Source organism: Schistocerca cancellata, chromosome 11 (assembly GCF_023864275.1).
Source record: "Schistocerca cancellata isolate TAMUIC-IGC-003103 chromosome 11, iqSchCanc2.1, whole genome shotgun sequence".
Classification (NCBI taxonomy): domain Eukaryota; kingdom Metazoa; phylum Arthropoda; class Insecta; order Orthoptera; family Acrididae; genus Schistocerca; species Schistocerca cancellata.
Genome location: NC_064636.1, coordinates 38192464 through 38216543, shown reverse-complemented (window position 1 = coordinate 38216543; position 24080 = coordinate 38192464). Strand labels below are relative to the sequence as shown.

General features: G+C 38.5%; 2 protein-coding genes across 3 annotated transcripts in view; one reads left to right on the top strand and one right to left on the bottom strand.

The window, feature by feature from the left end:
* The window catches only part of LOC126108482 (uncharacterized), a 95599-nt gene extending 81149 nt beyond the window's left edge, over positions 1-14450 (bottom strand). Inside the window, exons 1-3 of one of the 2 annotated variants that reach the window (XM_049913737.1) lie at positions 14187-14450; positions 13747-13831; positions 10924-10985 (exon numbers count right to left, since the gene is read on the bottom strand). In XM_049913737.1, coding sequence (XP_049769694.1) covers positions 10924-10985; positions 13747-13783 — 99 coding nt within the window. In that variant the 5' untranslated portion in view covers positions 13784-13831; positions 14187-14450. The remainder of the gene's footprint in view (positions 1-10923; positions 10986-13746; positions 13832-14186) is intronic. The other variant, XM_049913738.1, reaches the window with a different exon arrangement.
* LOC126108485 (ankyrin-3-like) overlaps positions 1-24080 on the top strand; it is a 512755-nt gene that overhangs the window by 204880 nt on the left and 283795 nt on the right. The window lies entirely within an intron of this gene.

The window sequence follows — 24080 nt, the reverse complement described above, 5'->3', positions numbered from 1 at the left end:
TTTAGCCCGAGAGTTCGTGCACGCTTCAAGTGATATGGAGAGAGTGATTGCTCATGCAAGTGTGATCCCAGAAGACCATTGTCAATGCCTTTGGCAGCTTCAGTTCCATGCACATTTGTTTTGAGACGTAAAATGCTCTTCCAATAACTTACATCGATAATCACATATCCACTATGTGGATGTTTGTCATCTTTTGATGAATTAAAAATATTTCTACTTAGCTTATTCTTTTACTGATCTCATTCCCTTTTTTCTGAGGAATCAGTTTTACAATTAGTTTCATTAGTACAAAGAAATTGTATTACTTCATCTGGGAGACTCTATGTACAAGTTATAAAGATCGTTTCACTTTAACTCGTTTGTCTTTTGAAACAACTCTTTAACAGTGAAGTATAACATGTCTCCTCATTACAATTCAGTTTCCAAGACTTTCTGCCTTTGTTTTACAACAATTAAAATATAATGTCTTCTTACACTAAGACACAACTTCTCCTTAAGACAACTAAAATGTGGCTGCTCTCTCTCTTCCCACATCACGCAAGCAGGCCAGACAGAGATACCGTAATAATGTACATGTAGACTGAAGAGTTTAGTCATTTGCAAAGATATTCAACAAAGGTGTTTAAATTGTTCTTACATAAATTGACACATAAACATTACAAAAGGTAGCATCGACATGTATGCGGTTGACTTTACTAAAATGGGCATATTTGTATCTTTGTTAATGTAACTGCACAGATGTTAAATTTGTGTCCAGTGCAACAGTAGTTCACAAGATTTTTTTACAAAGTTTGTATTTTTTTTTTAATTTTTAATCCCCCCCCACCCCCCCCACCCACCCACACACACAAAGTTACTGATACACACCAGTATCAGAGATTTCATACTACGTATTAGGCTCAATTACATGACAGGTTTCAGTCTTCTATTTGTCACAGTATCCCCTCCCGCATATCTGGTGTACTAACTGTGTGACGTCTGTCATGATCCTTAGTCCTCGTGGCATACTGTTCCATGTCTGGGAGTTGCCGAAATAACTTGCAGAAAACTTTTTTCACACAGAATGTGATGCTAAGGATCTTGTTCAATTTACGTAACACCCGCCTGGTGAATACACCGTCAGCTAAACTGTAGCAGCACAAGATCCTCAGCATCACATTCTTGCTGAAAAAAGTTTTCTGCAAGTTATTTCAGCAACTCCCAAACATGGAACCATATACCACGAGGACTAAGGATTGTGACAGACATCACACAATTCATACACCAGATACGCAGGAGGGGATACTGTGACGAACAGAAGATTGAAACCTGCCTTGTAATCGAGCCTAATATGTAGTATGAAATCTCTGATACTGGTGCGTACCAGTAACTTTGTGTGTGAAAAAAATAAAAAAATTTAGAAAAAGAAAATAGAAACTTTCATTTTTATACAATCTTTATGGCTTGTGAACTACCATTTCACTAGACACAAATTTAACATCTGTGCAGTTACATTAACAAATATACAAATATGCCCATTTTAGTAAAGTCAACCGGATACATGTCGATGCTACCTTTTGTAATGTTTACGTGTCAATTTATGTAAGAACAATTTAAACACCTTTGTTGAATATCTTTGCAAATGACTAAACTCTTCAGTCTACATGTACATTATTACGGTATCTCTGTCTGGCCTGCTCATGCAATGTGGGAAGAGACAGAACAGTGACATTTTAGTTGTCTTAAGATAAGTTGTGTCTTAGCGTGTGAGAAGACATTATATTTTAATTGTTGTAAAACAAAGGCAGAAAGTCTTGGAAACTGAATTGCAATGAAGAGACATGTTATACTTCACTGTTAAAGAGTTGTTTCAAAAGACACACGAGTTAAAGTGAAACTATCTTTATAACTTGTACATAGAGTCTCCCAGATGAAGTAGTACAATTTCTTTGTACTGATGAAACTCATTGAAAATTTGATATCCTGGAGAAAAGTGAATGAGATTAGTAAAAGAATAAGCTAAGTAGCAAAATTCTAAACTCATCAAAGTGGGTACGCCTTTCAACTTCACTCAAAAATGACGAACACCCACATAGTGGATATGTCATTATCGATGTAAGTTATTGGAAGAGCATTTTACATCTCGAAACAAATGTCAAATGTGCAGGGAACTGTAACAGTGGTCTTGTGGAGTCACACTTGCATGAGCAATCACTCTTTCCATACCACTTGCAGCGTGCACGAGTTCTCGGGCTACAATACCCTCATGCTACATTAGAAGAGCTACACTTCAACACTCATTTTATTTACAGATAAGGTACCACTCACATAGAAAAGTATAATACAGGGTGATTGTAATTAAAGTTAAACTTTCAAAACACTGCACACATAACACCGTTGGTCAGAATGACGTCAAATTGCAACACAATATTATTGGAGAAGGGGGAAAATGTATGGCAGAAAAAATAAATAATGTGAAAATTGATCAGTAGATGGCACTGTATGTATCAGAATACGTAAATGAAAACACCTGTCATGCGCACGACCCACTGAAGTTGGTATAAACACACCAGGTACACGGCTTTTCCTCCTTTCGCGCCTGCAATGTTCGCCATGACTGTCTCAATGCAGGATTTTGCTCTGCTTGTAAAGCTGTATTACACAAGTGATGACTGTGCACACCTTGTTCTGCAGAAGTTCCAGACACTGAAGGATTTGAAGAAAGGTGTTGGTCCGATGACTACCATGGGTCTGGAGAAAATTATTCGGAAATTCAAAAAGACAGGTTCTTTTGGTGTGAAACCTGGTAGATGGAGAAAACGAATTAATCTGACGTCAGTGGAAGCAGTGGCCACAGCAATGCAGGAGGAGACAAGTAGTGATGTGCAAATGTGTAGCGCACAGAGAATTGCCTGAACATTGGATATACCTGTGAGCATGGTGCGTAAAATCCTACAAAACATCCTTCTTTGCTATCCATTAAAAATTACCCATGTGCACAAGTTGCTTCCTATTGACCTGTCAGCAAGAGAGACCTTTGCTTTAGAATTTCTTGCTCGCATGGAAGTAGACAATGATTGGCCGTGAAAGATTTTGTGGGCAGACGAAGCCCCCTTTCATCTAACAGGATATGTCAATACACAGAACTGTAGAATATGGGCAACAGAAAATCCATAGGCAAATCAACCAGTACCACTTCATCCTGAAAAGGTCACTGTGTGGTGCGGGTTTACGGCATCATTTATCATAGGGCCATATTATTTCGAAGAGACGTGCTTCCGGTCCTGTTACCTGTACCGTCACTGGTAAATGCTACGAGTGTCTTTCGCACAACCACGTCATTCCAGCTCTCCAACAGCATGGATGTGTGGATGGGATCATTTTAAGCAAGACGGTTCACCTCCGCACATTGCAAATCCAGTTAAGCTGCTGCTCAAGCGCCATTTCAGAAATGCTAGAATTATCAGCCATCATTTCCCTACAGCCTGGCCATTCCAATCACCTGATCTTAATCCGTGTGACTTCTGGCTGTGGAGCTATCCGAAAGATGTTGTGTTCAATGTTCTGATTGAAGACTTAGTTGCATTGAAGGCACGCATTGCGCAACACATTCTGAACGTGACCCTGGAAACACTTCGATCAGTTACGGAACATGCCGTTTTTCGATTTCAACTTGTTACAGAAAACAGGGGACAGCATATGGAACACGTTTTGTTAAAGTCACACGGAAATTAATAATCAGATTTGATTTTGATTGCGGTTTTAGCCTCAGGAGAGTTAAAAACTGATCTGAGTGATGCTTTTTATTAGGTTTTTGGCCTCAGGAAAATTAAAAACCAATTTTTACCGTCCAATATGATATGACCTTGCCGTGGTGGCTGGGCTTATGTAACTAGCAGTATCACATCTGTACACCCATGCACACTGAGTAGTACAGTTTGTTTAACGTCAAACTCACACCTTCGGCATTGTTGTACGATTCATTTATCATACTTTGCCAGACATATTAACAGCTGCCCTTTATCGCCAAACTGCAATAATAAATTACCCACAGCATTCTCACCAAAAGATGACGGACAGGATTTAAGCACTACAGGACACCGCTGCACATTCAATGCCACGTGCAAAAGTACCTATCGTCGACATTTGGTAAGCAACAGATTGGTAGAGGTTCAACTGCCTTCAATCCTTTGAATTTCCAGCTGTGCGGACATTTAACATTTTGAGGACTGGACACCTTTGGCGTCATTCAACAAACTCGTACTGTGCTTTTTCAAACACTTTTTAGAATTTTGTTTAGTAGATTCTACTGCGAAAAAATTATGTCAGGTTATTGCATTTGAAATAAGATCTTTTCTCTGAGATACTGCAAAGAAACACAAGACCTACACAGTGACCATTTTTTATACTGAAATAAAAATAATGTGCTGTTTTAATAAAACAAAACATTTTTTTCATCTTTTCTTTCCTTATTGCAGACAGAATTAGAAACTGGTGGTACTAAAAATAAATCTTTTTGAAAATATAGTTTTTATTGAAAACTGCTTAGCATGAAAACTTTTGAAGGATTTTGGAAAGCAAAGTCCTACCTCACGTACTTCACAATAGAACCTGGTACATTTTCTTGTCACTTTTCCAGATCATGCCTTGATTCATTCTGCACAAACGTAACATCTTCTCTGGGGCCTCTGTGACATTTCTGTAACCAGCTTCGGTATAGGAAAATATCTTCCATTGAGTCTGTTTACAAGTGAACTACCTTGTGGGAAAGCCTCCTTTGTGTATCAAAGCCACTTCAATTTAGTAATGAATTCAAGATGATGTCTACTAATAGGCAAATGAAGTTACAATTGTTATCATGAAAATGTGAAAAAAGCTTTATTCCACCACTTTATTTACTTCATCTCAAAAGGGTAGCAGCCCATTAGCTGGTCACTGCATTGTTTTTATTACAATGCAAAATACAGATTTTTCTGTTATTCCTAATGTTGCTACCAGCTTTTGGACAACTGGATTGTTAGCTAGCCCTTTTCCGTTTTCCAGTAGTGTACTATAAGATCATTTTGAAAATAAATACAAAGCTTTTAGCAGACTACAATTGATGCATTTTTCAATACATGTAATATCATGAGACATGGCGCGTTGCGACACGATGAACGTAAAAGCTGCAAAGCAAGTGATACACAATGTCTGAATTCCTCTCCAGCCGATACAAGTGACAGGTGCTGCCATCTATGTTTTTTTCCATTATAGTACAGGCATCATAAGGTACCTTTATACACCCGACAGATGCAACACAAATTTTGGAATATATTAACAGAGCTGAGAAACAGCCAGCGGAGATCCTATGTTGCTCGTCTTTTTAAAGCAAATTCTATGCGATGTACAAGCTACGTTGCTCTTCTTCAAAGTGTTAAAGATATTGGTGTATTCTGCAGCCATCAACAATGTGCACATGTGTAACACCAAATCTGAGCATGTGTCTACACAAATTTGTGACTCTGTGAGGAGGAGAGCTGAAGGGTGTGTGAGAACAAATGGAAACCACAAGGAATGTTGGAAGTACAGGTGCCTGTCGTACAACAGCCTGGGGTGTAACTCGATTAATCTACATATACAACTATATTCTGCAAACCACTGCGAAGTGCGTGGCAGAGGGTATGTTCCATAATAACAGTAATCAGGGTTTCTTTCTGTTCCACTTACGTATGAAGCACAGGAATAATTATAATTTGAATGTTTCTGTGCAGACTGTAATTGTTCTAATCTTATCCTCACAAGCCCTGTGTGAGCAATACATACGGGGTTGTAGCACATTGCTAAGATCATTGTTTAAAACCAGTTCTTGAAACTTCGTTAGTAGACTTTCTTGGGTATTTTACGTCTATCTTCAAGGGTCTGCCAGTTCAGTTCCTTCAGTAGCTCTGTGACTCGATCCCACAGGTCAAACAAACCTGTGACCATTCGTGTTGCCCTTCTGCATATATATTCAACATCCCCATTTAGTCCTATTGGTAAGGGTTTCACACACATCAGCAATATTCCAGAACTGGTTGTACGAGTGATTTGTAAGCAGTCTCCTTTGTAGACTAACTGCACTTCCCCAGTATTCTACCAATAAACCGAAATCTACTTCCTGTTTCACCCACGACTGATCCTATGTGATTATTTCATTTCATATCCCTACAGAGTGTCACACCCAGGTATTTGTATGAGTTGGCCAATTCCAATAGTGACTCACTGACATAATAGTTGTAGGATATTACATTTTTTTCACTATACGAAGTGTATAACTTTACATTTTTGAACATTTAAAGCAAGTCTCTATTGGTCCCCCATGGATAGGGGACATCAGCTTGTTAAGCAATTGTCAATATCAATGAAATACTCCAACAGCTGTGTAACTAAGATGATGATTTTTTTTATTTTGACAACAACCAGTTTCAGCATTCCACTATGCCATCTTCAAAGCCATCATCTTTAAAGCAAGTTGCCAACCTTTGCAGTACTTTGACATCTTATCAAGATCTGACTGATGTTTATTCAGTGTATTTCATGTAGCACTCCATTATAGAGAACTGCAAATGTGCAACATGAACAGTAACGGTCCCCACACACCACCCTGGAGCACACCCAAAGTTATTTCTACATCTGACGATGACTCTACAACCAAGATAATAACCTGCATCCTATGTACCAAAAGTCTTCAATCCAGTCACAAATTTCACTTGATATCGTATATAATCGTACTTTTGACAATAAAAGTAGATGTGGTACTGAGTCAAATGCTTTTCAGAAATTAAGAGATACTGCATTACCTGCCTGCCTTGATCCAAAGCTTTCAGAATGTCATGTAACAGAAGTGTGACATGGGTTTCATATGATCTGTGTGTGTTGCAGTCATGTTGATGGCAAAATTTTTGCTGTTTTGACTAGCAGTGCCCCCTGTAAAAATATGAGACGCTTTCTCCAATCAACCTGTACACAAATTAGAACAGATGAGATGGGCCGGTGCAGGACGACAGGTGCTGAGAGGCGACCTTGGAGACTGCATTGGGTGAAGAAACCGGAAGGTGGTACTCACGACGGGCTGACCCCTCCACATAGTACGAGATTGGCTGGGCTACTGGTTACCCATATTTCAGGAACCTTATTGTTCTCTGGGTCCACAACCAGTTACACAATATCCAGAAGCTTTGTCCATCAGCAGTCTTTTTAAGCTGATCACTGCGCCATTTTAAGTGGAGTTCCATTTGATATGCCTACAAACTGTTACATCTAGGTATTCGAACAAGTTTACTGACTGAAATCGTGACTTGCTGGTATTTTAGTTGCAGTATACTATGTTTTTGCAAGTTATGAACTGCACAGTTTTACATTTCTGAACATTTAAAGCAAGATGCAAATCTTAGCTCCAATTTGAAACCTTATCAAGATATGACTGAATATGTCTGCGCCTATTTTTCAGATAGATAACTATATCGCCTGCAACAAGTGCGAGGCTATTAATTTTGTCTGCAAGGTCATTTATACACAATATGGATAGTAAGGATCCTAAAAGATTTTGATGGGGCATACCTCAAGTTACATCTATATCTGTGGACAAATCTATATCCACAACCATGTGCTCCATCCTCTCTACCGAAAAATCCTCAATACAGTTGATTAGTGACTACACAGAACATTATTTACAGATTTAATCTATTAGGTTATCTTTAATACTGTCCACCAGAGACTCTACTGTCACACACCTCTGCTTGTAAGTTTTTGGACAGACTTCTCATTAACTTGATGCCAAATCTTCTCTTGCCAGGTTCATTAGTCTGTACGGTAAATTAAGTAACTGGTTCTTCCTCAACTTGAAATGTTTGTGAAGGAAAATGGTGGCCACATGAGTGATATCATTTTCAAGTGAGGCATTTTAAATTGCAAGCATTGTGAATCCATGCTGTATTTATTTTATATCTTTGCTCCCGCCTGCCCCCCCCCCCTCCTCCGTCCCAAACCCACCAGTACAAAATGAAAACCGGCATATGCCCATCGACCTTCAGTTCAAGATTTTGCAGTTGACCCTCAACAAAAAATAAAGTAATGTACTGTATCTAAACAGACAGATAGATCCATTATTGTATGACTGCATGATTACAGAGCAATTACACCCATTAAATACCTAAGAGAATGCGGATGGAGGAATTTCAAGTGAAATGACCACACAAAACTAACTGCAGGTAAGGCAGATGTCAGAATGAGATTCACTGGATGAATCCTCAGGATGTATGGGCCACCCAGAAGTGAAATGCCTTATAAAACCTTCCTTCCACCAATACCCGAATACTGCTCATCTGCCTGTGATCCTTACACATAAAATTGATAGTAAACAGAGAAGATGCAAAGAAGTGCATTTTTAGATTACACATATGCTCAACAAACTCCAGTAGTGGGTGCTGCAAGAGTGGTGCTGAGTTTCACGGTGAGGTTTACAGATAAAGTGCTGAGGTTTGTATTGCTCATTCTGTAAATACATACTATACAAGACCATGTTGTCCACATTGCACAATTTAAGAATATTTATTTGTTTTTGGGTGGAGTAGACTATCTTTTACATAATTCTAAGTTCTGTGAGAATGAAAAATTATTTAAAGGAAAATTCATTTCCCAACATAAGTAACCCTGTCCTTTTTCAGATTCAAAGCCACCTTCCTCGACGAGGGTGTGTGACATTACGATAATGCTGCCTCTCTCCACTCGAAGAAGTTACAAAATGTTTATTTCAATTTCTGACGGTTTGAGTTAGTCAATTAAGATGAGTTCGATTAAGAACAGTGATTGTTAGCAAATCATCAATAGCATGGTTTATTACCACAATTATTAATAATTTCAAACATTTTTTAAGATACTTGGCTTTAGTGCTATTGTGCATGTCACCGTACAACACTGATCATTTTACAATTCTCAAAGCAAACAAAATGCGGTACGAATAACAAAAGAAAATCAGCAAATACATCCGAGCAATGTCAGTAACCACATTGTCTGAACTCAACTCAACTTATTCCCACTCACTATCACATAAATAATGCAGTGTGAATAATTACAGTGAATTCTTTCTTACGAAAGGGCATGTCTCACGTGAACACAGTTAGCAAGCACGTGCGACCCATGCTGACAAGAGCATCATCTCAATCCAACTGCTATGCTCGGACTAACTGTTGCACCATGCCAAGCACTCGTGCCCAGCAACAAAAATCACACTCATAGTCAGCAGGAAGTGATTATTGTGGAATTCTTACCTCAGCTAAACAAGAGGTAGCTGGAACACACACTCTGCGATGAAGTAGATCGATACATTTATGAACAAACGTTACAAACAATGGCAAATACCTTGATGTGTGAGAATCTAAGATCGTCAAACCCCCGTTGCATTGAAGCCCTCATTCAAACCTTGTCCCCCAAAACCAAATGACAAGTAGCAGCAACACCTACACTTTAAAAAGTTATCACCATATCCACATCAAATGCCCCCCCCCCCCCCCCCCGACAGACTGGCAAGCTGTCCCAGAACTACCCCTACAGGCATTATTCACAAACTAATGCCCTCCTGTCAGAAGCACCCTCATCACCTAGGATCTGATATGCCTCCACTGAACATACCACACTCTCTCGGATTGGGCCCTGAAATTGGATACCCTCCCTTTTGTCTCCCACCTACTCCACCCAGTGTTGGCATCCATCGCTCTGGTCGCCTCTGTAACTTAACAGTCAGACTCTACAACAATGTCACATGATTATCCACACCTTGATGTTGCTACCCTGCAATATTGTCCTGTCCCAAACACCTGTTGTTAACCGTATGATTAGTTATGAAAAAATGACTGGAAACATCACATTGGTGGTCAAAAAATTATTGTAGCTTGAATATTATTAAAGTATGCCAAGGCAATGGCACACTGAGAATCCACAATGTTCTTGGTACAATTTGTTACAATTGTCAGTTAATAACACACCTATGTTTAACACTTTCAGGAGATGCTAAGATGCAAATTAAGATCACGTAACACTCACGGCTGGTATAGCACAATGGGTAGCGTCACAGAATTCTAAGGTGTATGTCAATGTGTCACTGGTCTGCGCCTCCCTGGAGCCAATTTTTTTTTACTGACAGTGGCGTTTCTTATCAGGTTCTGATACTTTCTTGTTAAATTAATAAAAGTATGTTCTCCAATATCCCATGTCATGCACTTTCTGGGAAGTCAGTTTGTTTGCTTGATTGGTTTTAGCTACAAAACAGCACGCACTACTTACACGTTCTTCTTTTAAGTGTATTCCACATATTGTAGTGATTCTTGCTGAAGAAACAGTGATCAAGTACGAATGGCCTTAGGATTTTACTAAACAGTAAGAATAACAAAATCATTTTTATCTTACATGGAGAATTATTGTAAATTTGTATCATACTACTTGTAATGGAACTTTTGTACGCCACTGTTCTTACTGACTGAACATGGTACCTTCCTTTTTGCCTTACAACATTTTCATGGATATTAAAGTTTTTATTTATGTATACTACAGACAAAACAAGACTAGCCTACGGACAAGGGAGTAACTGTCCATTTTAACAGAGCTAACATAGCAAATCTATGCTCATCCCTTTAATAATCAATATGATGTGCGAGCGAGACGCAGCCAACAACAGCCACTGGAGTGCACTGCAATCGCGTATACCACATCGAGGAACACATGCCATACGCACAAGTTACATTGTTTCTGAGTTTTCAGCAGCAAGCTGAACTTGGAACACTCAATGTTGACATTCGAAACCACAGTCTCTGTGTAACAGTTTTAAATGCTACTCCACTGGTAAGTATGGGACAATAATGATCCAAACTAATTATCTCCATAAAGAGATATAAAAAATTAATAATTAAAAAAATATTACGACTTACTTACACTTGGAAACCTTGTCGGCTCTGGCACTTCTCTCGGAAGCAGTTTGTCATCCATATTAGTGCCTGTAAGGAAAGGGACACATTAGAGACAAAGGCCAGTAATTTTAATTACAATTCTAGAAACTGAATCAGTGCCAGGTAGGACATACAATTCTCCTGCACTTGTGTATGCATGCATCTCTCCCTACCTCTCCCCCACAAATAAACAGTTCAATAACCGAGCGAGTTGCCTCATTTAGCACTATCAGTATATGCAGTAAAAACATACTGATACTTACTTAGAATATTGTAAAAAGTAAATTAAGAACTACAAAAAATGAAAATCATGACTAAAATAACTTCAATGGTCCTGGTCTCACCTTGAAATAAAACAACAATCTTATTCCACCAGTTTCAAGATATGAATGTGCAATGCAGAGATTAACAATTCCAGAACTGGCCTATGATGAATAATGACTTATTTAACTGCCTCTCACTATGGCTATCATAAACAGCTTTCCACAGAGAAATCAATACGAGGCCTCAAAAGTGAAGAGCTGGCAGAGCTAAGCAAGAAAAATTAGGCTGTTGGTGCATACTGTGGCTCTCACAAAGCCTTGCAACTGGGGAGGGAGGGGTGGGGGGTGGGGACAGAACGGGAGGAGGGGGAGTGGTGGTGCAATACAGCTGAACAAAAGGATTTATTCCAAAAGCTAGCATGTTTTCCTTCATTTTCGGTTTGTCTGTCAATGACTCAAGGCTGTTGTTCTTCAGTGAGTTGTCTCCCTTACCCATACAGAGATAAAATATTCTTAATATCTGCAGCCATTTTTTCTCAGTTGCTACTTCGGTTATGCTTCATTATACAGGCTGTTACAAAAAGGTACGGCCAAACTTTCAGGAAACATTCCTCACACACAAGGAAAGAAAATATGTTATGTGGACATGTGTCCGGAAATGCTTACTTTCCATGTTACAGCTCATTTTACTACTTCTCTTCAAATCACATTAATCATGGAATGGAAACACACAGCAACAGAACGCACCAGCGTGACTTCAAACATTTTGTTACAGGAAATGTTCAAAATGTCCTCCGTTAGCGAGGATACGTGCATCCACGCTGCGTCGCACGGAATCCCTGATGCAGCCCTCAAGAATGGCGTATTGTTATCACAGCCGTCCACAATACGAGCACGAAGAGTCTCTACATTTGGTACCGGGGTTGCATAGACAAGAGCTTCCAAATGCCCCCCTAAATGAAAGTCAAGAGGGTTGAGGTCAGGAGAGCGTGGAGGCCACGGAATTGGTCCGCCTCTACCAATCCGTCGGTCACCGAATCTGTTGTTGAGAAGCGTATGAACACTTCGACTGAAATGTGCAGGAGCTCCATCGTGCACGAACCACGTGTTGTGTCATACTTGTAAAGGCACATGTTCTAGCAGCACAGGTAGAGTATCTCGTATGAAATCATAATAACGTGCTCCATTGAGCGTAGGTGGGAGAACAAACTAAAATGAGCTCTAACATGGAAATTAAGCATTTCCGGACTCAAGTCCACATAACATCTTTTCTTTATTTGTGTGTGAGGAATGTTTCCTGAAAGTCTGGCCGTACCTTTTTGTAACACCCTGTATACATATGAAAAATCAGTCTTTTGCAACTGAATGTTATTTGTGTGTACTAAATAAGTAAGAGCACTTTCAGTGCGCCAAAGTATATATTATGGGCAGTGCAGTGTTTAAATGCAGCCTAAAAAAAAGGAAGAAATCTCTACGTAGCACATGCAAAAGAATGTATGGATATGTGACAAGGACATAAAAATGAATACCATTGAGGACGCCCAGCATGAATAGGCAAAATATGTTTGGTACATCTAAATAAGAATGATTTTTTTCTTGTCTACAAGATAAAGCACATGGAAATAAAATTTGTCAAAGTAAAATTTGCCAAACCCTGAAAAAGTGGACCCCATACTAGGCAGGCTAAATATTACAGAAAAGAAAAAAGAACACAGATAAACTAATTAAGCATCTCAGTTCAAAGCGTTTCATCATTAGAAGCATCTCTCACTGTGTTGTTCTGAAGACAAGAGTGTTTTCTCATTTTCCCACTGTCACTAACTGTTGTCTTGTGGACTTACTGTATACACTGGGGGAGTGCACCTACAGTAATTAAGGAAAATGTTTGTACAACAGCAAGTAGTATAACTACTGAATAAATTAGATAACTGTACATCTTACACAAGGCTCGACACTCAATTCCCAATACGTTTACTCCCAAATGGTTGTTGTTGCTGACAATAAAAATCAGATTTAGCTGAAATGTTTCTTACACAGTCACAATAAAGACACGACAACAATTTTCATCTAGACTTTGCCTGGTTGTGTACTATGATGGAAGATATTCAACAAATTCCAATCTAACATAAAGCAAGAAACTGGAAATCCCTGCCAATTCAAAAGAAAATTAAAAACTTACCTCATTAACTACTCTTTCAACTATCTGAATATCTAGGTTCAGTGATATGTTAGCCATATAGTAAATATTAGTGTTTGTGATAAAGCTGTATGACAAGTAATAATGTACTATAAATAACACTCAGTATTTATGGATGTAAAAATATTTTCTTTGAAAAATGCTTTGTAATAGTAATGATAATAATGAATAGTAAGCTGCCGAAAGTCAAAGCTACATATTAAAAATTAGGAAGTAGCAGCTTCTTCCAAAATAGCAGCTTTCGTTCCAGTGCCTTGGATTAAAGTCAGGTGGTATTAATATGAACAGTGTTTAGTATAGGGATAGTTTATTGTTAGCAAAGTATACACATTAAGTTTCTTTGCCTCACCTCCATTTTGGTAAAATTTACCGGTATGCCTCGACATGTTTCTGTCCTAAAGATTATCTTTCTCGACAAGATCTGCAGAACAACACTGCAACATGCACCGAAAAACGTGTCAAATACTCAACAAGAAGAGTTCCCGAAATTTTCATTAATTGTTGTATATTATATACACGTAAACACAATTATCGAGCGCTGGGATAACTTTCCTGTCCGTAGAGCTTAAAACAAAAGGAAAGAATATTTGCATCATTAAACTGTTAGCAAATAACCCCCTGCACTCGAAGAACTCGTGTGTATAACAAAGTAGCTACCAAAATTAATTTGGCATCATCACTACTTATTCTCTCAACACAAAAAATATGCAGCAATTTGAAATTATTACTGTCTTCCAACAGCTTCAAACAGTTATGGATATGCGAAATTTCATAGTTCCTCATTCTTACCTAGGGCTTCCTATAAATTTAAATAAAATTCTAACACAGATTTATATATCTTCAGCGCACTTCTGAAACGATAGACAGATGTCGAACAACTGCACGTTACGTAACAATATTTGTTCTTGCAGCACACCGATTACTTTATTATGATAACCAAAAACTTGTTCTATTACTGTTATTAAAGATAGCTACGGTATTATTTGTAATTAATAACCAAATCCAATTCAAACAATAAAATTAACGCGCCAAACATGTTAACACTCCACAGTACACCACCATTCCATTGCCAACAAAGAAGCGTTTGAAAATGAAAAGTCCGTAAAATATTTTCAGTGTACACAATCACGTAATGATTATTATACAAAATAGTAGCTAGAGAAACTTATATCGGAGAAATTTAATTCATATGGAGAAAGGCATTCACACATATGTCCCACCTAATTAAAAATAATAATAACTTATCGTCATTATATTATAACATCAATTGATATTAACCGGATATAAAACGAGTTTATCACCTCAAACATCCAGAGTCCTAATTATTAGATGCCAATGTGGAAAATTCCGTTTTTATAGCGTCTCTGAAACTTTTGGATGTTTCGGTGTTGGCAGTTTACTATCATGCGAAACTGCCACTAGTTCAGTACTCATTTGTTTTTTGGCCGCAGCTGGAGTTGTCCACACTGCTTTTAGGAAGTAAATAAAACTTTCGATGTAAACTTCTACTCTCGCCTATCTGTTGAAAAACAGTGGAGACATTAGTTTGCAATTTATTATTACTATTAATGTTTATGATACACGATGTAAATAACATAATATTTTCCGAGAGTTTTGTTTTAGCTTTTCTTTGCTTAATGCTGTTAATTTTCTGCATTTATCTTTTTATGGCTGTTTTATGAAGTACTTCGCTTCTGGCACCCATCAACTTTATTGTTTCAATTTTATCCCTGCTGATACTTTCGTGAAGGTTAGACTGCCTAGTTAACATGGTTCGCTCCATTCTTTTAAAGAGTGTATGAAACGACGATCTACAATGAACGAGAGAGGTTAGAGAGCTTGCACGTCTATAATTCGGAAGCAATATATGCAGGACAAAGGTAGTAGGCGTCCGAGAAGTGTAATAAAATTTTTGTAATAATGGCTATGTTCTTTCACCAATTGGCCCCTACACTGGAAAGTTGTGAAGAGTTGAATTGGTTTCAGTATTAAATAAATAATATTGGTTACTAATAAAGTCTCAAGTGTATTTCCTAAGCAGCCATAACGTACGATTCTAATTAATGGACAGATATGCAAGATTTAGTCTGAAAATGTATCGTTTGGAATTACAGAAAAATGTTGGATAATGTAAAATGCGGCCTTTTGATGGCGAAGAAAACATCTGAGAATGCTTTATTCAAGGAAAATTAGATAAATCTTTAGCAAAAATATATTTTTTTACGTACATTATTCAGCATAAATTCTTCGTTGAACTTCATGTAATAAGTCTGTAGTGTGTTATTTATTATACAACATGGAAAAAATACATCAATTATATGTAAATTACAGTCGCACGACTTAAATGTAGCTACCGATGTCACCATAATTTCTACCAGTGACAAACGACATACAAGGAGGCATGACAACACAATGTAGCAAGTATTGCCAGTTATTAACAATAAAGTGTACTTTGCACACTGATGATTGTTTCATGACACTTAGGAAACAAAGCACACATGCCCTTTTGGAACCACTTTCCAGTGTGGAGATTCTTTATGACGATCTATAACATCAAAAGAGTGAAATATTATCTACATCAATACTCAGCAAACCACTCTGAGATTCATGTGAGAGGGTATGTCCCATTATACCAATTACAAGGGTTTCTTCCAGTTCCATTCACATTTGAAGCACAGCAAGAATGATTGACTGAATGCCTCTATGCATGCAGTAATTATTCTAACCTTATCTTCATGACATCTGTGTGAGCAATACGAAGGGGGTATAAGATATTCCTAGAGCAGTCATTTAAAACTAGTTATTGAAACATTGTTAATAGACTTGGAATAGTTTACTTCAATCTTCAAGAGTCTTCCAGTTCAGTTCCTTCAGTATCTCTGTGACACTCTCCCATGGACTAAACAAATGTGTGATCATTCATGCTGCCTTCTCTGTATACGTTCAGAAAACCACCGTTAGGCCCATGTGGTACGGGTCCCACACACTTGAGCATATTCTGGAACGGGCTGCATGAGTGATTTGTGAGAAATCTCCTTTGTAGATAGACTGCACTTCCCCAGTATTCTTCCAATAAACTCTAGTATACCACCTGCTTTGCTCATGACTGAACCGATGTGATCATGCCATTTTATAATCTAAATATGCTAAAGTGTAGACTGAAGCAGTTATTAATAGAGAAGTGTTGTTACTCTATAGAGGACTTTCAAGTTGTAGTGCCATCTTGGAAAACTGTATATAGACAATGTCTCCGATCTATCAGTGGTATGAAAGAATGTAATTATACACTGTATAATGTGTACTGCACTATCATAAATATAAGCTAAATTGTGTTACACTATAGAGGAATCTACTTGTAGTGCCCTTTTGAAAAATAATGTGTACAGACATGTGTCTGATCCATATGTTGTTATGAAAGAATGTAAATACTTTACTGTATATGTGTAATGTAGTCTAAATTTCCCTGACAATGTCCGAAAACTTTTTGTTATATGGACAGAAGATAAATAAATAATTATCCCTACAAAGTGTATTTGTACCGAGTGAGGTGGCGCAGTTATTAGCACACTGGACTCGCATTTGGGAGGATGGTGGTTCAAATTAGCATACAGCTATCCTGCTGTAGATTTTACCTCATTTCCCCAAGTCACTTTAAACAAATGCCGGTATGGTTCCTTTGAAGGGGTGCAGGCGACTTCCTTCTCTAATCCTATAGGACCAAAGGCCTTGTTGTTTGGTCCACTCCCCCAAATCAACCAGGTATTTGTATGAGTTGGCTGCTTCCAACAGTGACTCATGGATATTATAGTCATAGGATATTAATTTTTTGAAGTGAAATGTCTTACATTGCTGAACATTTAAAGCAAGTTGCCAATCTCTGCACCACTTTGAAATCTTATCAAGATCTGACTGAATATTTATGCAGCTTCTTTCAGATAGTTCTTCATTATAGATTGGTGCATCATCTGTAAAAAGTCTGCTGTCAGTATTAATGTCGTCTGCAAGGTCATTGATGTACAACATGAACAGCAATGGACCCAACACACTTTCCTGAGGTATACCTGAAGTTACTGGTACATCTGACCATGACTCTCCAACGAAGATAACATGTTGTGTCATCCCTACCAAAAAGTCATCAACCCAGTCACAAATTTCACTTGATACCCTTATGATCATAATGTTGACAATAAGCGTGTGCATGGTACTGAGTCAAATGTTTTTTGGAAATCAACTAATACAGGCTTTCAATATTTCGTGAGAAAAGTGCAAGTTGGGTTTCACATGACTCAGAATATGTGCTAAGATTCTGCAACAAATTGATGTCAAGGATATTGGATGGCAGTTTTGTGGATCATTTCTTCTACCCTTGTTGTAAATGAGTGTGATCTGTGTCTTTTTCCAAGAATTGGGCACTGTTTTTTGTTCGAGGGGTCTATGATAGGTTATAGTAAGAAGAGGGTCTAACACAGTCACAAATTCAGTATAGAATCTGACAGAAATACTTTCATGCCCAAGAGCTTTGTTCAGCTTTAATGATTTCAACTGTTTCTCAATACCATTGATACTGATACTTATTTCATTCATCTTTTGAGTGGTACAAGGATTAAATTGGGGCAGTTCTGGGTTTTCTGTTGTAAAGCAACATTTGAAAACAGAGTTACACTTTCAGCTTTTGCTTTCTACTCTCAGCTTCAGTTCCTGTCTCATTCACTAGGTACTGGACACTAGTCTTGGTGCCACTAACAGCATTTACATACAACCAGAATTCCTTTTAGTTCTGTGAAAGACCACCTGACAATATACTGCTATGGTACTCATTGAAAGAAACAGACATTGCTCTCTCGACAGCCAGCACTGGGTGTTTAAGAGCGTCAAGAAGAATGTTTGATATGAGTCATCAGCTCTGGCCAGTGATGTACTGTTGATGGCTGCTGTCATGCCACCTTTTGGTGTATGAATTCACACTTTCGTTGTTTGTTGGCAAAGTCAACTAATTTGGAAAAAAAGAAAAATAACTGGTATTGGTGACACAATGATCTGTAGCTTGTGAGCAGGTGAAGTTAATGAATTTGATAATAAAAATATGTGGCTATGGTGACAGATTGATCTATAGCTGTGTCCAATGTGTCAGTTGGGTTGGAAGGTGAAAATTTGGTTGTGCATTGGCAAAGACAGTGATTGTGACACTAAAAAATCCTGATTGTAGTTTTTGAAAAAATTGCCAATAACATCATGTTATAGTCACCACATTGTTAATGGTGTTCATAGCATGCTTCTTATGTCACAGGTCAAAGGTGACGACTCATCAAACATTCCTCTACATCTGTTTAAGAAACAGTTACTGCAACGATTTCACTACCTCTAACACAGTAAATCATGTGGACAGGTTTGTTAGGTATCTGACATGTCAAGATGTATATCTTAACATAGAGACATTGGGTCTCATGCTTGTGCCACATTCACAGTGTTTAGAGAGTGAAGGTATTAAGAGCATCTTCATTTATGGTACACTCTGCTTGGTGACTTGCTCATGCAAAATTAAATGATAAAGTAAGATGAAGCATTTATGGCAACAAAAGAGGCTTACACAACCTTGTAGTACAGTATGAGAGCAACTGAACAAGGACTCCCTACTGACTGGTTCTCTCAGGTAATCTCCATACTTACAGGGTCTAGAGTTGAGTTCCTGAACACAAAACTCCTAAAGCAGTCAACACCCCCTCCCCCGTCCCATCCCAAAAAAAGACAATTTTGCAGATTTCTGAGTGCTGTTAAGTACAAAAAATACCTCCTCACATGTATTAGTATCTCAGTTTTTAATGCACACAAATAAACAATGAGAATAATTCGTAGAGTTGCAGATGACTGCCACACAGAGGCATCTGGACCAGGAAAAGTGTCTGATCATGCGGGTTGAGGTTTCCCACAGTTTCCTCAAGTGAGTTGGAGCAAACACCGAGACCACTCCCAAGAACAGCACATGGCAATTCTCCTTGTGCAGTCAGAGTTTGCATTATATCTCTAATGACTTCATTATCTCCAAGGTGTTAAACCATAATCTTCTTTCCTTCTTTGAGTAAAATTTGATTTCAGTGCACATCAGCAAGCTTAATTTATTTAAAATAAACAGCAAATGATACAAATCAGTTTCAAATAATGCCAACTGCATCCTTTTCTAGGGACAGAGTCATGTTGTTCTCCTGGTTAACAAAATTGCCCATTTTTAATGACACTTACAAAATCTCTGAATTTTAGATTTCCAAGACTATTAGCACTGTGGAAAAACTCAAAAGTAAAGGGTTTCTTTGCTGTCTCCACTGTTGTAAGAGATCAGAAGCCACAGGATCAATGTACTGGTAGTGACTGGGGGCATAGTTTCACTGTGAAGTCTAAACAATGATTCAAATTGCCAGTGTTCTGAAAAAAAGGGAAAGTTGTAAAAATGGATCTTACATCAACCAGTGAACAGACGTAGGTAGCAACTCAAAGCAAAGGTGAAATAACGTTGCTACATGTCTGTGGAATTCTGATGTTTTCCTCCATCAGGTCCAGTCCAGAACAGTGTGACAGTAACGAAACTCACTCAAATAACAAGTGGGAACTCCTTTAGGGGCACATGAATGCTGCTCGGTACATCCTCACAAGCCTCCTGTGCAGGGAGGACTGAACAGAAACTAGACAATGTCTCCACAAAACACAGTTTGAGGTCAGGCTGTCATCAGGAGCAGCAATACTGTGGAGCTCCCAGCATGGTGACATGGAACCGTGCAGTCTACGCTAAACATAGAAAATTGAACTCTGAGAGAATGGGACAATAATCATCTTGAGAGCATTAAATGATGAAAGAATAAAAACAGTTGCACAGATTACTTCTAGGTCCAACACAGTGGGTGTACTATAAAAGATGACTCACTGAAACAGTCCAGCACCATGTTGAACGGATACATTTCTAATGGTACAAATATTACAATATGTACACATTCTCAATTAACTTACCTGCAATTTCACAGTTCAAATGCACTATCATAAATTGGTTACAAAGAAAACAAATTTATTAGGTTAGGTTCGAATGATGATAACTCAGACTGACTGTTGAAAGAATGCTGATTTTGAGGTAAATATTGTGAAAGATGCAACACCAATGTAGGTACTTGAGATTGAAATGAATAGTGCACTTCAAATTAAGCAGGTGACGCTGAAGGAATAGTGAGAACTGACTGAAAATCTGTTACAGTTTGATGCCCCACACATTATGTCCTCCAAACCCCATCATGAGAGAGCACATTTAACCATGTAGGTTGAGTCAGGTTATAGGTAGTCAGGCATACATCCACTGGAGGATTCTTCCACAAGGGTACCACAACCAAAGATTCAGTATCAGTCTTACATCACATGTGTTACTTACTGAAATTAACAGGAAACATAAAAATGAGGAGAGAAGAAATAGGACAGAGGACATCGGCCCACTGAAAGGTAATGAAAGTGAAATAGAGCCTCCTGAAATAGCAGACACCTTCAACATATATATTGTAACTGTAACAGATAAAATAAGACCACATATAACAGACGGAGAGAATACAGGGGCAAAAATTCTACCATTGCATTCATTACATTGACACAGAGGTTTCAAACACAATAAACCAACTAAAAGCCAAACATTTTTCTGTCTTAGGTGGTGTTACACCATATCTCATAAAGGAATGCAGGAAAGTTTACCAAAAGACTCAACATCTATATTGAATGCTACGATAGAGAAAAGCATTTTTTCAGAATCAGTAAAGTCAAGTAATTTAAGAAAATCAACAGAGGTGACTTAAGAAAATGCAGGCCAATATCATTTATTATCACTTCTACAAAACACTCTGAATTGATAACAAAGAATAGAATTGCTGGGCCTTAGTTCTAAGCTCCCTTGACAGCAATAGAATTTGTGTGGGATATTGAAGGACCTGTCAAAGGTGCGTGACTGCATGAATCATTATGACCTAATGGAAGACACCTTATTACCATGGGAGTCAAAGGAAATGCTGCTATGTTATGCAGTTACACATGGTGAATAGAAAGTAATGCACATACATCAAACATACTAATGGGGAAAATATAATCAGTTACTTATCTTAGCAACAAACTGTGAAACATCTTGTGATGCCCTTACTCTCAGCTAGCTGGAGTCCACAAGGAAAGAAGCAATAAATAAATGAACTAATAAAATTGAAAATTAATAAATGATCTCGGCCATCACGTCATTACTTTCAGATAATGAAGGTAAATTCTGGCTTCAGAAATAACACAAAACTGCAAGCCTGCAAAGGAATCTTGTCAAAACATATAAATACATACTATTTCATGGGTATTGGCAAACCAGACTTGGATGAAGTGTGTACAGGAAACAATAGGCTCCAACTTCTGCACACTGGTCAAGAAGCCATCTCAGCAGCTAAGGGATAATGGCAAGTATGACTTGTTCCACGATACAGTTTAACATCACAGTTCCTTACAAAAATACTACTTACCCAGATTACCTAAATTATTATCACAGTTTGTGAACAATATACTGATTGCTGTAATTAACCTCTTAACTTAAGAAATTGGTTGGTTGGTTGGTTTGGGGAAGGAGACCAGACAGCGTGGTCATCGGTCAACTTTAGAAATGTCAACAATTCTGTCTGCACAGCATTTATTAACAACTGCGATTTTGGTTTATTGTAGTGTTCTCAAGTGAACAGTTGTAATGATCATTTCAACTTTAAAAAACATTCTTTCCTAAAAAAAACAGAATATTATTTAAAAAATTGTAACACTTCACAACTTTGAAGTACTTCTATTGCAAATGTAATTAATAAGCACCTAACTATTTAGTGTAACAACGAAAATAATCAAATATTGATAATGTAATATAAACGGATGGATAAAAAAATCTACTCACCAACTGGCCACAGGAAAATGCATACAAAAGGGTTCAACTTTTACAAGCTTTCGGAGCCTGTGGCTCCTTCTTCTTGCAGAAGAGATGAAAGTGAAGGAAGAAGGGTGAAGGATGAGGACTGCAGAGGTTTAGGGGAAGGGGTGCAGTTCAGAAAATAAGCCCGGGCCAGGGGAGACCTACCGGACAGGACGAGAAGGAAATACTCTCCCCCTACCACCCGTCCCAAATGATACCAAGCAGAAATTTGTTGATTAGGAATCATAAATAGGTATTTCCTCCAAAACTACCTGTACTGCCAAGAAATTTTTGCTAATAACTAAAACAGATGTGTATTTTAAGTTGATTTTATAATACACTACTGGCCATTAAAAATGCTACACCATGAAGATGACGTGCTACAGGTGTGAAATTTAACCGACAGGAATAAGATGCTGTGACTTTAGCTTTTCAGAGCATTCACACAAGGTTGGTGCTGGTGGCAACACCTACAACGTGCTGACACGAGGAAAGTTTCCAACCGATTCCTCATACACAAACAGCAGTTGCCTGGCGTTGCCTGGTGAAACGTTGTTGTGATGCCTCGTGCTAGGAGGAGAAGTGTGTAGCATCACATTTCCGACTTTGATAAAGTTCAAATTGTAGCCTATCACAATTTTGGTTTATCGTATCACGACATTGCTGCTCGTGTTGGTCGAGATCCGATGACTGTCAGCAGAATATGGAATTGGTGGGTTCAGGAGGGTAATACGGAATGCCGTGCTGGATCCCGACGACCTCGTATTACAAGCAGTCCGGATGACAGGTATCTTAACCGCATGGCTGTAACGGATTGTACAGTCACGTCTTGATCTCGAGTCAACAGATGGGAACATTTGCAAGACAACAACCATCTGCACGAACAGTTCGATGACATCTGAAGCAGCATGGACTATCAGCTCGGAGACCATGGCTGCGGTTACCCTTGACGCTGCATCACAGACAGGAGCGCCTGCGATGGTGTACTCCATGGCTAACCTTGGTGCACGAATGGCAAAACGTAATTTTTTTGGATGAATCCAGGTTCTGTTTACAGCATTGTGATGGTCACATCCGTGTTTGGCGGCATCTTGGTGAACGCACATTGAAAGCGTGTAATCGTCTTCGCCATACTGGTGTATCACCCAGCGTGATGGTATGGGGTGCAATTGTTTACACGTCTTGGTCACCTTTTGTTTGCATTGACGGCACTTTGAACAGTGGACGTTACATTTCAGATGTGTTACGACACATGGCTCTACCCTTCATTCGATCCCTGCGAAACCCTACATTTCAGCAGGATAATGCACGACCGCATGTTGGAGGTCCTGTTCGCGCCTTTCTGGGTTCAGAAAATGTTCGACTGCTGCCCTGGCCAGCACATTCTCCAGATCTCTCACCAATTGAAAATGTCTGGTCAATGATGGCCGAGCAACTTGCTCATCACAATACACCAGTCAATACTCTTGATGAACTGTGGTATCATGTTGAAGCTGCATGGGCAGCTGTACGTGTACACGCGATCCAAGCTCTGTTTGACTCAATGCCCAGGCACATCATGGTTGTTATTATGGCCAGAGGTGGTTGTTCTGGGTAGTGATTTCTGAGGATCTATGCACCCAAATTGTGCAAAAATGTAATCACATGTCAGTTCTAGTATAATATATTTGTCCAATCAGTACCCGTTTATCATCTGCATTTCTTCTTGGTGTAGCAGTTTTTATGGCCAGTAGTGTATATAT